The sequence below is a fragment of the Hoplias malabaricus genome, chromosome Y, assembly GCF_029633855.1.
Source record: "Hoplias malabaricus isolate fHopMal1 chromosome Y, fHopMal1.hap1, whole genome shotgun sequence".
NCBI classification, from domain to species: Eukaryota; Metazoa; Chordata; class Actinopteri; order Characiformes; family Erythrinidae; genus Hoplias; species Hoplias malabaricus.
Genome location: NC_089820.1, coordinates 26,719,507 through 26,737,726, shown reverse-complemented (window position 1 = coordinate 26,737,726; position 18,220 = coordinate 26,719,507). Strand labels below are relative to the sequence as shown.

The 18,220-nt window shown below is 47.7% G+C and overlaps 1 protein-coding gene across 7 annotated transcripts in view; it reads right to left on the bottom strand.

Annotated features, from left to right (window-relative positions):
* fbrsl1 (fibrosin-like 1) overlaps positions 1–18,220 on the bottom strand; it is a 608,817-nt gene that overhangs the window by 379,017 nt on the left and 211,580 nt on the right. For all 7 annotated transcript variants that reach the window (XM_066656081.1, XM_066656086.1, XM_066656083.1 and 4 more), the window contains exon 2: positions 17,377–17,583. In XM_066656081.1, the coding sequence (XP_066512178.1) occupies positions 17,377–17,583 (207 nt within the window). The remainder of the gene's footprint in view (positions 1–17,376; positions 17,584–18,220) is intronic.

Below are 18,220 nucleotides of genomic sequence, written 5' to 3'. Positions count from 1 at the left end.
GCCACATTTATATAGACACTTCTCCACTTCCGACTCCCTCCAATTATCACTAATCAATACAGCGGGGAGCCGACAGGATACAGGGATTTATCAGGAGAGTGACACCACACACACACACTGTCTCTCAGACACACACACACACACACACACAAGGATTCTTGTGCATTTCCACCAGTTCTGAGGGGAATCAAGAATGCGTCACCAGCGGGGGGCGCTGTGGGGCTGTGTCTGATTCAGCTCCAGAGCCAGAGATAAAGGGACAGAGTGAGGACAGAGTCATGGTTAATCCACTGTTTACAGCGCGGTCAGATCACAGTGAGATATGATACACATGTGGAAATGATGCAGAGTTCTGTCTGTTACAGTCCCAGTGTTTCACTCTGTGGCTCCAGAGCTGTCTGCTGAGAGAGAGAGAGAGAGAGAAAGAGAGAGAAAACAGTGAGAGAACAGAGAGAGAGAGAGACAGAAGAACAGAGCGAGAGAACAGTGATGACAGAGAGACAGAGAGAATTGAGCGAGAGAATAGTGAGGACAGAGAGAGAGAGAGAGGGAGAGAACAGGGGAGAACTAAAATTGCCGGAGCCTTGAGTCGCACCAAACAGCCCAGAAACAAACACATGGAGCATTTTCCTGTTTTCATTTCCTTGTGGTTTTCTTTCAGAATCAGAAATCAGATACAGGGCGTTTCCCGTTCTCCACTTCCCTGTTTCAGAAGGAGAACCTCCACAGAGACGTCTGGTTCTCTGATCTTTACCCAGAACCCTATGGAGGACGATATAACACTCTGTAAATGACCCGTCCAGCTCCACTGCACCATAACGCTTTATTTTAGGCTCTGAGCTCTTTCTGGAGCTTCGTTCTCTCCACTCACCCACATACACAGTCACGCTTCCTGCTGAAGAACACACTGGGTTCCAGCTTTGGTTCCAGTTGGAAACAGGCTCCTCTGGATCAGGAACCTGTTTACATTAGAGGAAGCGAACAGAACATTTTCCAAATTATGTTCATGAACAAGAACAGAACCGGTTCTGAGTTGGTGGAAAGGGCTGAGGGTGGTCTTTGATTTTACATGTTTCTCCACCTTCCACTTTCCTCACAGTCGACTCGGCCCAGGTTTCACGCCCCGGTACCACACTCCCTTTCCACCCACGGACCAGGGTGACCTCCAGGAGCTGGACAGAGGACAGGAGCAGAACTCCACATGGACCGTGACCCGAGGACAGGCCCCAGCCTTGGACCCCGGGACCCCGGGACCCCGAGACCCCGCATCCGACTGTAAAACAGCAGCTGTGGCCCTGTGGGGTCTGACCAGTCCCTGACTGTGACTCTGGCCTCAATTACACCGCGTCCCTCTCCGTCTCCTGCTGCTCTTTTATTAGTCGGAGCACGTGGAGCAGCAAATACCCTGTGTTCCTCCAGTTCACTGCATCTGTTTTCATCCGACTCACAACGACAGCTCGTAAAATGACGCCGTGGTCTTTTGAAGAGGTTCAAACGCTCCTTGGATCGGTGGCCGACGAAAGAATCCAGCAAGAGCTGGACGCTGCAACAAGGAAGGAACAAACTCTACTGATCTGTCTGAACTGATGACGGAGCTGTGTTCAGTCCCAAACAACAACAACACGCCAATACACCATGAGTAAACACCGCTTAACATTACCGCCGCCGTTGTTGTGGTTTCCAAAGACCACTGTTCCCCTTAGAGACGGGGGTTAGAGATGACACCCGACACATAACCTCTGTAAACACACAGACTCCACTCTGAGAACGTTTAGAGCCGGGGCCAGGAGGGAGCTGACCACCAGGAACCCACCCAGCAGCAGAACAGCGGCCTTCTGAACAACAGCATGAACTCTACCATACATTCCAGAAAGAGAGAGAGAGAGGTGGGGGACAGAGAGAGAAAGAGAGGGAGAGAAAGAGAGAGAGGTGGGGGATGGAGGAAAAGAGGGAAAAGGAAACAGAAAATCATGAGATAAGAAAAAGTGGACAGAAATTAAATGAAGAAAGAAAGACAAAATAAGAGAAGGAACAGAAACAAAGAGCACAAGAGAATGAAGGAGAATGGGGGAGGGGAGACAGGAGAGAGAGAGAGAGAGAGAGAGAACGTAGGAAGAGAATGCACAAGAAATAAAAAGGAAAGCCTAGAGGATGGACACAGGGTGAAAAGTGGGGGAGGGGAGACAGAGCTGACTGAAAGAAACAGAGAGAGAGAGTGAGAGTAGAGAGAGAGAGAGAGAGAGAGAGACCTCTGGGTATCTGCAGTGATTTGAAGGAAATTTCAGCTTCCGTTTCTTTAACTCGTCACACATTCCTCTCTGTTTTGAGCTATGTCGGGTGTGTGTGTGTGTGTGTGTGTGTGTGAATGAGTTTTAGTGGAGACACAGTGCCCCCTGGTGCAGTGAAACACTATAACATGAAGCTTAAAGCGCAGTAGTGTCCTGTCCTGCACTTCACTGACACTGCTCCAATTGACCAGCAGGGGGCAGCAGCGCACCACACAGCGCAAGGCCGGAGGGGTCTACAGACGGAGCTCTGAGACACAGCGAAGACAGTGCAGCAGGGGGCGCTGTGAGTAGCAGAACTCACTCACCATTATCACCTGTGACACACACACACATACACACGAACACACACACAAACAAGAACACAAACAACACACAAGAACACGCAAATACACACACACGAACACAAACAACACACACACAAGAACACAAAACACACACACAACACAAAACAAACAACACACACAAGAACACAAACAACACACACACAAGAACACAAAACACACACACACAAGAACACACACACACACACACACACAAACACACACACACACACACACACAAGAAAACAAACGCACACACACACACCCAATAACACAAACAACACACACAAGAACACAAACAACACACACACACACACACACACACACACAAGAAAACAAACGCACACACACACAAGAACACAAACACACACAAACAACACACACACAAGAACACAAACAACACACACACACAAGAAAACAAACGCACACACACATACCCAAGAACACAAACAACACACACAAGAACACAAACACACACAAACAACACACACGCAACACACAAGAAAACAAACACACACACACCCAAGAACACAAACAACACACACAAGAACGCAAACACACACAAACAACACACACACAAACAACACACACACACACAAGAAAACAAACACACACACACACAACCAATAACACAAACACACACAAACAACACACACACAAGAACACAAACAACACACACACACAAGAAAACAAACGCACACACACACAGCACAAAAAAACAATACACACAAGAACACAAACAACACACACACACACACACACGAAAACAAATGCACACACACACACCCAATAACACAAACACACACAAACAACACACACACACACACAAGAAAACAAACGCACACACACACCCAAGAACACAAACACACGCAAACAACACACACACAAGAACACAAACACACACAAGAACACAAACAACACACACACACAAGAAAACAAACGCACACACACACCCAGGAACACAAACAACACACACACACCCAGGAACACAAACAACACACACACACAAGAACACAAACACACACACACACACACACAAGAACACAAACACACACAAACAACACACACACAAGAACACAAACACACACACACACACAAGAACACAAACAACACACACACAAGAACACAAACACACACACACACAAGAAACCAAACGCACACACACACCCAATAACACAAACACACACAAGAACACAAACAACACACACACACACACGAAAACAAACGCACACACACACACCCAATAACACAAACACACACAAACAACACACACACACACCCAGGAACACAAACAACACACACACACACACACACACAAGAACACAAACACACACAAACAACACACACACAAACAACACACACACAAGAACACAAACAACACACACACACACACACAAGAAAACAAACGCACACACACACCCAAGAACACAAACAACACACACACAACCAGGAACACAAACAACACACACACAAGAACACAAACACACACACACACACACAAGAACACAAACAACACACACACAAGAACACAAACAGACACACACACCCAAGAACACAAACAACACACACACACAAGAACACAAAACACACACACACGAATACAAACAACACACACAAGAATACAAACAACACACACACACATAAGAACACACAAACACAGGCGCTGTGTCCCAAACTGTCCCCTATATTACTCACTATATAGTGCACTAGGGAGTGGAAGTCAGGATACACACCCTGGAGGGGGCGCCAGTCCTTCACAGGGCGACACACACTCACACATTCACTCACACACACCACACCCGACCTCCAGCGGCCGCACTTCACAAGCCGCACCCGACCTCCAGCGAACGCACGTCACACGCCGCACCCGACCTCCAGCGACCACACTTCACCACCAGCGGCCACACTTCACACGCCACACCCAACCTCCAGCGGCCGCACTTCACACGCCGCACCCGACCTCCAGCGAACGCACGTCACACACCGTGACCCGACCTCCAGCGAACGCACGTCACACACCGCACACGACCTCCAGCGAACGTACGTCACACGCCGCACCTGACCACCAGCGGCCACACTTCACACGCCTCACCCAACCTCCAGCGGCCGCACTTCACACGGCGCACCCAACCTCCAGCGACCGCACTTCACACGCCATACCCGACCTCCAGCGACCGCACTTCACCTGCCACACACGACCTCCAGCGACCGCACTTCACACGCCGCACCCAACCTCCACCGACCGCACTTCACACGCCGTACCCGACCTCCAGCTACCGCACTTCACACGCCACACACGACCTCCAGCTACCGCACTTCACACGCCACACACGACCTCCAGCGACCGCACTTCACACGCCGCACCCAACCTCCAATGACCGCACTTCACACGCCGCACCCAACCTCCAACGACCGCACTTCACACGCCGCACCCGACCTCCAGCGGCCGCACTTCACACGCCGCACATGACCTCCAGCGACCGCACTTGTGTGTGTATGTGTGTATACATATGTATATAGTGTGTATGTATGTATAGTGTGTGTGTGTGTGTGTATATATATATATATAGTGTGTGTGCATATGTATACAGTGTGTGTGTGTGTGTGTATAGTGTGTGTGGCCTCTCTCTCTCTCGTCCAGACCCTGGTGTGAAACTCATTCTGGGGAATTTATCTTTTACTCTTTATAGAAATATCACATGAAAACCTCTACACCCCCCACCGTGTGTGTGTGTGAGAGAGGGAGATTCTAAGAGACTCTAAGTGTGTGTTTGTGTGTGTCATCCTCAGGCAGTCCAGATGCTCTACCTCTCTCTCTCTGTTCACTCTCCCTCTGTGTTTTCTCTCTCTCTCTCTCTCTCTCTCTCTCTCTCTCTCTCTCTCTCTCTCTCTCTCTCTCTCTCTCTCTCTCTCTCCCTCTCTCTCTCTGTGTTTTATCTCTCTCTCTCTCTGTGTGTGTGTTCTCTCTCTCTGTGTTTTATCTCTCTCTCTCTCTGTGTGTTTTCTCTCTCTCTCTCTGTTTTATCTCTCTCTCTCTCTCTGATCAAATCAAATCCAGCCCACAGTCCCCCGCTGAGTGGAGGAGAATGCTCTAAAACAATGTGAAGGAAAATCAGTGGACGACCCTCTGGTGTCTGAAGATAAAACAAATAAATACATATAATAAAATATATAAAATAAATATCTGTTTATTTCTTTCCTGTGTTTAAGTATTTGGTAAAAATATAAATCTACAGTTTGTAAAGAATAAAGTATAGTTATGTTTCGTAATTAAAGGTGCTGTACGTGTTCCGCTGAGCACATTTCCACATCCACACACGGTTAACACCCTGCACTCTTCTGTGCGGCTCCTGAAGTCCTATCCAATGAGAGAGGAGCTTGGATGTAATCTACCTAGATACAACAGGGAAAACCATTCTGATTGGATGATATTCTTAATTGATTTTTATGAAAAATAAAATGATTATCTCCTTCCGGCAAGTGCTGTTTTTTCTTCAGATATCAGGTGCTCCCTCAAGGGGGCGCCACAGGGGATCAACCCCCTCCTGTCTACATTCTTCTGCTCTACACCAGGGGTCTTCCAACTACGGCCCACTGCTTCCATAGACTGGCCCCTTTAGCTACAGCAGCAGAGAGCGGGGTCTGTCTGAGGGCGGAGAGCAGGGTGGAGACGCTACGGACACGTCTCTAAACCGATGCAGCGACTCCTGAACTGTCCCTCGCCGTCTTTTCAATCAGAACATTACACTACAGCACTCCGCCAGCGTCTAGTCTGTGTATTTCATACAAACAGTTCAAACAGGTCTGGCTCTCTACTCCGATCCCGCATCCCGAACCCTCAGCACTAACAAGACAGGCTTTACCCTTCCTCCCAAAGGTCTCGGGTTGATGCAGAAACAGCGCCCCCTAGCTGCGATGGTGTTTTAGAGCCACTCCAGTCTCTGGCTCTTTTGGAGAGTTCCCTCTGCGCTCTGTCACACGTGTGCCGTAAAACTCAGACGCTCCGGAGGAACGAGCCGCCGCTCTTTTTCACCTTTCACAACTTTATCTTTAATTCTTTGTCCTTAATTTAGTTTTCCTCCTTCACTCTGTTGGCTGTAAAGTGTTCTGAGTTTGTGAATGATAATTATTATTATTATTATTATTATGCCCTGGATGCCCTTCACCACAAGAGCTCAGTAACCAGCGCAGCCCCCAGGAGCCAGGGGCAGAACACAGAGAGAACACACCACACTCCACACACACAGTGACCCACGGGAGGGACACGGCCCTGGACCCCCACACCCTGGAGATATTAATAATAATAATAATAATAATAATAATAATAATAATGCATTTATCATGAACACACGTTTCAGTAAATACAATAAAAACAGACACACAACAAGGAAAACTGATATTTACGCTACAGGAGTTTGGTGTGAATTGGAGGCAAAAAAGGGGTGTGTTTGAAACCGAAGTTAAAAGAGGATCTGTGGGGGAACAGATTTCCACAGACAGGGGGTGACTCTGGAGACTGAGGCTGTGGAGATTAGGCTCCGAGGATGCGGAGGGGTCTATGGTAATAATAATAAGAATACATTATATTTAAAAAGCGTGTTGCAAAAATCCCCGGATGTTTTAATCTGTCCCACGCAGATCTTCACACAGCAGGCGGCAGCAGAGGAGAAAACCCACCGCGCTCAGGAACCCTCAGGAACGGCCATAAACTAAATAAAACAACTGAACGAGAAACAAAACACGGGTAAGAAACGGACAGCAGGGCCATAATGTAGCCCGGCTTTGACCTCAGACAAACGTGTGCCAGACAGCACTTAAGAAGCTTTTCAAACTGGACGCAGTATATATACAATCACTTCTTACTCACACACACCGCTCCACCTTAAAAGATACAGTCACTTCTTACTCACACACACCGCTCCACCTTAAAAGATACAGTCGCTTCTTACTCACACACACCGCTCCACATTAAAAGATACAGTCGCTTCTTACTCACACACACCGCTCCACCTTAAAATATAGTCACTTCTTACTCACACACACCGCTCCACCTTAAAAGATACAGTCGCTTCTTACTCACACACACACAGCTCCACCTTAAAAGATACAGTCGCTTCTTACTCACGCACACCGCTCCACCTTAAAAGATACAGTCGCTTCTTACTCACACACACCGCTCCACCTTAAAAGATACAGTCGCTTCTTACTCACGCACACCGCTCCACCTTAAAAGATACAGTCACTTCTTACTCACACACACACCACTCCACCTTAAAAGATACAGTCGCTTCTTACTCACACACACACAGCTCCACCTTAAAAGATACAGTCGCTTCTTACTCACGCACACCGCTCCACCTTAAAAGATACAATCGCTTCTTACTCACACACACACAGCTCCGCCTTAAAAGATAGTCGCATCTTACTCGCACACACCGCTCCACCTTAAGAGATACAGTCGCATCTTACTCGCACACACCGCTCCACCTTAAAAGATACAGTCGCATCTTACTCGCACACACAGCTACACCTTAAAAAATATTCGCATCTTACTCGCACACACGGCTCCACCTTAAAAGATACAGTCGCATCTTACTCGCACACACTGCTCCACATTAAAAGATACAGTCGCTTCTTAATCACACACACCGCTCCAGCTTAAAAGATACAATCACTTCTTACTCACACACACACAGCTCCACCTTAAAAGATAGTCGCATCTTACTTGCATACACCGCTCCACCTTAAGAGATACAGTCGCATCTTACTCGCACACACCGTTCCACCTTAAAAGATACAGTCGCATCTTACTCGCACACACAGCTACACCTTAAAAGATAATCGCATCTTACTCGCACACACGGCTCCACCTTAAAAGATACAGTCGCATCTTACTTGCACACACCGCTCCACCTTCAAAGATACAGTCGCTTCTTACTCGCACACACCGCTCCACCTTAAAAGATACAGTCGCTTCTTATTCACACGCACCGCTCCACCTAAAAAAATACAGTCGCTTCTTACTCACACGCACCGCTCCACCTTAAAAGATACAGTCGCTTCTTACTTACACGCACCGCTCCACCTTAAAAGATACAGTCGCTTCTTACTCACACGCACCGCTCCACTTTAAAAGATACAGTCGTTTCTTACTCACACACACCGCTCCACCTTAAAAGATACAGTCGCTCCTTACTCACACTCACCGCTCCACCTTAAAAGATACAGTCGCTCCTTACTCACACACCGCTCCACAATAAAAGATACAGTCGCTTCTTACTCACACACACCGCTCCACATTAAAAGATACAGTCGCTTCTTACTCACGCACACCGCTCCACCTTAAAAGATACAGTCGCTTCTTACTCACGCACACCGCTCCACCTTAAAAGATACAGTCGCTTCTTACTCATGCACACGGCTCCACCTCAAAAGATACAGTCGCTTCTTACTCACGCACACCGCTCCACGTTAAAAGATACAGTCGCTTCTTACTCGCACGCACCGCTCCACTTTAAAAGATACAGTCGCTTCTTACTCGCACGCACCGCTCCACCTTAAGAGATACAGTCGCTTCTTACTCGCACACACCGCTCTACCTTAAGAGATACAGTCGCTTCTTACTCGCACACACCGCTTCACCTTTAAAGATACAGTCGCTTCTTACTCACGCACACCGCTCCACCTTAAAAGATACAGTCGCTTCTTACTCACGCACACCGCTCCACCTTAAAAGATACAGTCGCTTCTTACTCATGCACACGGCTCCACCTCAAAAGATACAGTCGCTTCTTACTCACGCACACCGCTCCACGTTAAAAGATACAGTCGCTTCTTACTCGCACGCACCGCTCCACTTTAAAAGATACAGTCGCTTCTTACTCGCACGCACCGCTCCACCTTAAGAGATACAGTCGCTTCTTACTCGCACACACCGCTCTACCTTAAGAGATACAGTCGCTTCTTACTCGCACACACCGCTTCACCTTTAAAGATACAGTCGCTTCTTACTCACACGCACAGCTCCACCTTAAAAGATACAGTCGCTTCTTACTCACACGCACCGCTCCACCTTAAAAGATACAGTCGCTTCTTACTCACACGCACCGCTCCACCTTAAAAGATACAGTCGCTCCTTACTCACACACACCGCTCCACCTTAAAAGATACAGTCGCTTATTACTCACACACACCGCTCCACCTTAAAAGATACAATCGCTTCTTACTCACACACACCGCTCCACCTTAAAAGATACAGTCGCTTCTTACTCACACACACTGCTCCACCTTAAAAGATACAGTCGCTTCTTACTCACACACACTGCTCCACCTTAAAAGATAGTCGCTTCTTACTCACACACACCACTCCACATTAAAAGATACAGTCGCTCCTTACTCACACACATCGCTCCACCTTAAAAGATAGTCGCTTCTTACTCACACACAGTGCTCCACATTAAAAGATAGTCGCTTCTTACTCACACACACCGCTCCACCTTAAAAGATACAGTTGCTCCTTACTCACACACACCGCTCCACCTTAAAAGATAGTCGCTTCTTACTCACACGCACCGCTCCACCTTAAAAGATACAGTCGCTTCTTACTCACACACACCGCTCCACATTAAAAGATACAGTCGCTTCTTACTCACACACACCGCTCCACCTTAAAAGATACAATCGCTTCGAACTCACACACACCGCTCCACCTTAAAAGATACAGTCACTTCTTACTCACACACACCGCTCCACCTTAAAAGATACAGTCGCTTCTTACTCACACGCACCGCTCCACATTAAAAGATAGTCGCTTCTTACTCACACACACCGCTCCACCTTAAAAGATACAGTCGCTTCTTACTCACACACACCGCTCCACATTAAAAGATAGTCGCTTCTTACTCACACGCACCGCTCCACATTAAAAGATACAGTCACTTCTTACTCACACACACCGATCCACCTTAAAAGATAGTTGCTTCTTACTCACACACACCGCTCCACCTTAAAAGATACAATCGCTTCTTACTCACACACCGATCCACCTTAAAAGATAGTCGCTTCTTACTCACACACACCGCTCCACCTTAAAAGATACAGTTGCTCCTTACTCACACACACCGCTCCATATTAAAAGATACAGTCGCATCTTACTCACACGCACCGCTCCACCTTAAAAGATAGTCGCTTCTTACTCGCACACACCGCTCCACATTAAAAGATAGTCGCTTCTTAATCACACGCACCGCTCCACCTTAAAAGATACAGTCGCTTCTTACTCACACGCACCGCTCCACCTTAAAAGATACAGTCGCTTCTTACTCACACACACCGCTCCCCATTAAAAGATAGTCGCTTCTTACTCACACGCACCGCTCCACCTTAAAAGATACAGTCACTTCTTACTCACACACACCGATCCACATTAAAAGATAGTTGCTTCTTACTCACACACACCGCTCCACTTTAAAGGATACAGTCGCTTATTACTCACACACACCGCTCCACCTTAAAAGATACAGTCGCTTCATACTCACACACACCGATCCACCTTAAAAGATAGTCGCTTCTTACTCACACACACCACTCCACCTTAAAAGATACAGTTGCTCCTTACTCACACACACCGCTCCACATTAAAAGATACAGTCGCTTCTTACTCACACGCACCGCTCCACCTTAAAAGATAGTCGCTTCTTACTCACACACACCGCTCCACATTAAAAGATAGTCGCTTCTTACTCACACGCACCGCTCCACCTTAAAACATACAGTCGCTTATTACTCACACTCACCGCTCCACATTAAAAGATACAGTCGCTTCTTACCCACACACACAGCTCCACCTTAAAAGATAGTCGCTTCTTACTCACACACACCGCTCCACCTTAAAAGATACAGTCTCTTCTTACTCACACACCGCTCCACCTTAAAAGATACAGTCGCTTCTTACTCACACACACCGCTCCACCTTAAAAGATACAGTCGCTTCTTACTCACACACACCGATCCACCTTAAAAGATAGTCGCTTCTTACTCACACACACCGCTCCACCTTAAAAGATACAGTCTCTTCTTACTCACACACACCGCTCCACCTTAAAAGATACAGTCGCTTCTTACTCACACACACCGCTCCACATTAAAAGATACAGTCGCTTCTTACTCACACACACCGATCCACATTAAAAGATAGTCACTTCTTACTCACACACGCCACTCCACCTTAAAAGTTACAGTCGCTTCTTACTCACACACAGCGCTCCACATTAAAAGATACAGTCGCTTCTTACACACACACCGCTCCACCTTAAAAGATACAGTCGCTTCTTACTCACACACACCGCTCCACATTAAAAGATACAGTCGCTTCTTACTCACACACACCGATCCACCTTAAAAGATAGTCGCTTCTTACTCACACACAGCGCTCCACATTAAAAGATACAGTCGCTTCTTACTCACACACAGCGCTCCACATTAAAAGATACAGTCGCTTCTTACTCACACACAGCGCTCCACATTAAAAGATACAGCCGCTTCTTACTCACACACACCGCTCCACCTTAAAATACACTCAGATTCTGAATGGAAACAACCAGAGAGAACTGTGTTTCCGCACAATTGTAGACATTCCCTTTAAAAGAGCCTTAAGAAGTACAGGTTTAATGTGATGATGTGAGCGGTACGTGGCAGTGACATCACCATCCTGCCTCGTGAGAAATGGCCAGTGAACATGTGTGAGATCAATTTGTATCTACATATTACTGTATCATGCAATGTATCATGCCCTGGATCAGTGTCTGCTGTAAATCACACCGGCTCCTTTACAAGAGCGAATCAAGCCTCATACTGAGAGCACATTACAGCGCCAAGAGCTTTTAGCAGTGTGTGTGTCCCTGTGTGGCACATTAGCCTGGAAACACACACACACACATCCAGATCCAGATGGCTGCTTTGTGGCCTTCCTTCCGCACGGCAATTACAGCCGTGTGGAAATGACTCTTTTCCTTTCTCTCTTTGTCTCTCTGTGTGTGTGTGTGTGTGTGAGAGTGTGTGAGAGAGAGAGGGAGAGAAAGAGAGAGAGGGAGAGAGAGAGAGAGAGAGAGAGAGAGAGAGAGAGAGAGAGAGAGAGAGAGAGAGAGAGAGAGAGATATTCTGGTAATCACCCACTCTGTTTATGGGCCCTAAAGTTGACAAACAGCTCCAAAACCAGGGGACGTCTGGGGCTCCTCCACAAAGTAGGACGTCAGAGTAAGACACATGATTTAACCCCAGATTAAAATCCTGTTCATTTAATCCCAAGATTAATGTGAATGTCAGATAATGTAATATTACCCCAGTATGGAGTCTGTCAGCCAAACTGCTAATTGTGTTCATCAGACTCAACACGCTCGGAGGAGAACACTAACCTCTGTTCAACAGACTCAACACGCTCGGAGGAGAACACTAACCTCTGTTCATCAGACTCAACGCGCTGGGAGGAGAACACTAACCTCTGTTCACGAGACTCAACACGCTCAGAGGAGAACACTAACCTCTGTTCATCAGACTCAACACGCTCGGAGGAGAACACTAACCTCTGTTCATCAGACTCAACACGCTCGGAAGAGAACACTAACCTCTGTTCATCAGACTCAACACGCTCGGAGGAGAACGCTAACCTCTGTTCATCAGACTCAACACGCTCGGAGGAGAACACTAACCTCTGTTCATCAGACTCAACACGCTCGGAAGAGAACACTAACCTCTGTTCATCAGACTCAACACGCTCGGAAGAGAACACTAACCTCTGTTCATCAGACTCAACACGCTCGGAGGAGAACGCTAACCTCTGTTCATCAGACTCAACACGCTCAGAGGAGAACACTAACCTCTGTTCATCAGACTCAACACGCTCGGAGAAGAACACTAACCTCTGTTCATCAGACTCAACACGCTCAGAGAAGAACACTAACCTCTATTCATCAGACTCAACACGCTCGGAGGAGAACACTAACCTCTGTTCATCAGACTCAACACGCTCGGAGGAGAACACTAACCTCTGTTCATCAGACTCAAGCAGCTTGGAGGAGAACGCTAACCTCTGTTCATCAGACTCAACACGCTCGGAGGAGAACACTAACCTCTGTTCATCAGACTCAACACGCTCAGAGAAGAACACTAACCTCTATTCATCAGACTCAACACGCTCGGAGGAGAACACTAACCTCTGTTCATCAGACTCAACACGCTCGGAGGAGAACGCTAACCTCTGTTCATCAGACTCAACACACTCGGAGGAGAACACTAACCTCTGTTCATCAGACTCAACACTCTTGGAGGAGAACGCTAACCTCTGTTCATCAGACTCAACACGCTCGGAGGAGAACACTAACCTCTGTTCATCAGACTCAACACGCTCAGAGGAGAACACTAACCTCTGTTCATCAGACTCAACACGCTCGGAGGAGAACACTAACCTCTGTTCATCAGACTCAACACGCTCGGAGGAGAACACTAACCTCTGTTCACGAGACTCAACACGCTCAGAGGAGAACACTAACCTCTGTTCATCAGACTCAACACGCTCAGAGAAGAACACTAACCTCTGTTCATCAGACTCAACACGCTCGGAAGAGAACACTAACCTCTATTCATCAGACTCAACACGCTCGGAGGAGAACACTAACCTCTGTTCATCAGACTCAACACGCTCGGAGGAGAACGCTAACCTCTGTTCATCAGACTCAACACACTCGGAGGAGAACACTAACCTCTGTTAATCAGACTCAACACTCTTGGAGGAGAACGCTAACCTCTGTTAATCAGACTCAACACTCTCGGAGGAGAACACTAACCTCTGTTCATCAGTCTCAACACGCTCGGAGGAGAACACTAACCTCTGTTCATCAGACTCAACACGCTCGGAAGAGAACACTAACCTCTGTTCATCAGACTCAACACGCTCGGAGGAGAACGCTAACCTCTGTTCATCAGACTCAACACGCTCAGAGGAGAACACTAACCTCTGTTCATCAGACTCAACACGCTCGGAGGAGAACACTAACCTCTGTTCATCAGACTCAACACGCTCGGAGGAGAACACTAACCTCTGTTCACGAGACTCAACACGCTCAGAGGAGAACACTAACCTCTGTTCATCAGACTCAACACGCTCGGAGGAGAACACTAACCTCTGTTCATCAGACTCAACACGCTCAGAAGAGAACACTAACCTCTGTTCATCAGACTCAACACGCTCGGAGGAGAACACTAGCCTCTGTTCATCAGACTCAACACGCTCAGAGGAGAACACTAACATCTGTTCATCAGACTCAACACGCTCGGAGGAGAACACTAACCTCTGTTCATCAGACTCAAAACGCTCGGAGGAGAACACTAACCTCTGTTCATCAGACTCAACACGCTCGGAGGAGAACACTAACCTCTGTTCACGAGACTCAACACGCTCAGAGGAGAACACTAACCTCTGTTCATCAGACTCAACACGCTCGGAGGAGAACACTAACCTCTGTTCATCAGACTCAACACGCTCGGAAGAGAACACTAACCTCTGTTCATCAGACTCAACACGCTCGGAGGAGAACGCTAACCTCTGTTCATCAGACTCAACACGCTCAGAGGAGAACACTAACCTCTGTTCATCAGACTCAACACGCTCGGAGGAGAACACTAACCTCTGTTCATCAGACTCAACACGCTCAGAGAAGAACACTAACCTCTATTCATCAGACTCAACACGCTCGGAGGAGAACACTAACCTCTGTTCATCAGACTCAACACGCTCGGAGGAGAACGCTAACCTCTGTTCATCAGACTCAACACACTCGGAGGAGAACACTAACCTCTGTTAATCAGACTCAACACGCTCGGAGGAGAACACTAACCTCTGTTCATCAGACTCAACATGCTCGGAAGAGAACACTAACCTCTGTTCATCAGACTCAACACGCTCGGAGGAGAACACTAACCTCTGTTCATCAGACTCAACACGGTCGGAGGAGAACACTAACCTCTGTTCATCAGACTCAACACGCTCGGAAGAGAACACTAACCTCTGTTCATCAGACTCAACACGCTCGGAGGAGAACGCTAACCTCTGTTCATCAGACTCAACACGCTCAGAGGAGAACACTAACCTCTGTTCATCAGACTCAACACGCTCGGAGGAGAACGCTAACCTCTGTTCATCAGACTCAACACGCTCAGAGGAGAACACTAACCTCTGTTCATCAGACTCAACACGCTCGGAGGAGAACACTAACCTCTGTTCATCAGACTCAACACGCTCGGAGGAGAACACTAACCTCTGTTCACGAGACTCAACACGCTCAGAGGAGAACGCTAACCTCTGTTCATCAGACTCAACACGCTCGGAGGAGAACACTAACCTCTGTTCATCAGACTCAACACGCTCAGAAGAGAACACTAACCTCTGTTCATCAGACTCAACACGCTCGGAGGAGAACGCTAGCCTCTGTTCATCAGACTCAACACGCTCAGAGGAGAACACTAACCTCTGTTCATCAGACTCAACACGCTCGGAGGAGAACACTAACCTATGTTCATCAGATTCAAAACGCTCGGAGGAGAACACTAACCTCTGTTCATCAGACTCAACACGCTCGGAGGAGAACACTAACCTCTGTTCACGAGACTCAACACGCTCAGAGGAGAACACTAACCTCTGTTCATCAGACTCAACACGCTCGGAGGAGAACACTAACCTCTGTTCATCAGACTCAACACGCTCGGAAGAGAACACTAACCTCTGTTCATCAGACTCAACACGCTCGGAGGAGAACGCTAACCTCTGTTCATCAGACTCAACACTCTTGGAGGAGAATGCTAACCTCTGTTCATCAGACTCAACACGCTCGGAGGAGAACACTAACCTCTGTTCATCAGACTCAACACGCTCGGAGGAGAACACTAACCTCTGTTCACGAGACTCAACACGCTCAGAGGAGAACACTAACCTCTGTTCATCAGACTCAACACGCTCAGAGGAGAACACTAACCTCTGTTCATCAGACTCAACACGCTCGGAAGAGAACACTAACCTCTGTTCATCAGACTCAACACGCTCGGAGGAGAACGCTAACCTCTGTTCATCAGACTCAACACGCTCAGAGGAGAACACTAACCTCTGTTCATCAGACTCAACACGCTCGGAGGAGAACACTAACCTCTGTTCATCAGACTCAACACGCTCGGAGGAGAACACTAACCTCTGTTCATCAAACTCAACACGCTCGGAAGAGAACACTAACCTCTGTTCATCAGACTCAACACGCTCGGAGGAGAACGCTAACCTCTGTTCATCAGACTCAACACGCTCAGAGGAGAACACTAACCTCTGTTCATCAGACTCAACACGCTCGGAGGAGAACACTAACCTCTGTTCACGAGACTCAACACGCTCGGAAGAGAACACTAACCTCTGTTCATCAGACTCAACACGCTCGGAGGAGAACGCTAACCTCTGTTCATCAGACTCAACACGCTCGGAGGAGAACGCTAACCTCTGTTCATCAGACTCAACACGCTCGGAAGAGAACACTAACCTCTGTTCATCAGACTCAACACGCTCGAAGGAGAACGCTAACCTCTGTTTATCAGACTCAACACGCTCAGAGGAGAACGCTAACCTCTGTTAATCAGACTCAACACTCTCGGAGGAGAACACTAACCTCTGTTCATCAGACTCAACACGCTCGGAGGAGAACACTAACCTCTGATTCTATAAGTGAACAGGAACTCACCCGTTTGTTCTTCTTGGAGTACGTCCTCTTCAGCAGTCGCTCCTTCACCCGTTCCTGAGTCCTTTCCAGGTTCGGCAAGTCACCAAACACACTATCGTCCAGATCTGGGGTCACCTCCTCCTCTTTCTCCTCCTCCTCTTTCTGTCGTTTCTCACCTGTCGTCTCCCATCGCTCCTTCCCTCCGGGCAGCTTCACTCCATTTCTCTGCTGAAGTTAAGAGGAGGAACAGGGTTAATAAAGAGAGAGGGCGAGAACACCCTGTATACCACCTGGGACACCAGAGTAACCACCTAGCAACACCCAAGCAACACAATAGCAACCACCTCGGACATCAGATCAAACACCTGGCAACTTCCTACAAACACCCAAGTAACTACCTGGGACACCAGAATAACCACAAAGCAATGCATCTGAAACAGCCTAGCAACCCCCTTGGTCACCAGAGTAAACGATCAACACCATAGCACAGTGCACTAATCTCTGATTGACGCTCTCCTAACGACCGGGATTATACACATTGTGTGTTTGTGTGTGCAAGCGAGAGAGCTGGTCCGAGAGAGAGAGAGAGAGAGAGAGAGAGAGATTAATTAGCTTATCTCAGCAGTGAGGAAGTGATTTCGGAAGCTACTAAATTGAAAATCACGACTCAGCAAATCAGTTAGAGTTAACAAAGACCCTCGATCAATACTCGGCTGAAGTTGAGAGATCTCACATATTTTACTGAGACAGCCACCAGAAATACAGGGTTACAGCCTTCTCAGCTTCACTTGCACAACATCTGTCAAAAAGCCTCTGGGGTCGATAAAAAACGCCCCCCCTCCCTCTACTGACACTCACTGGCCAC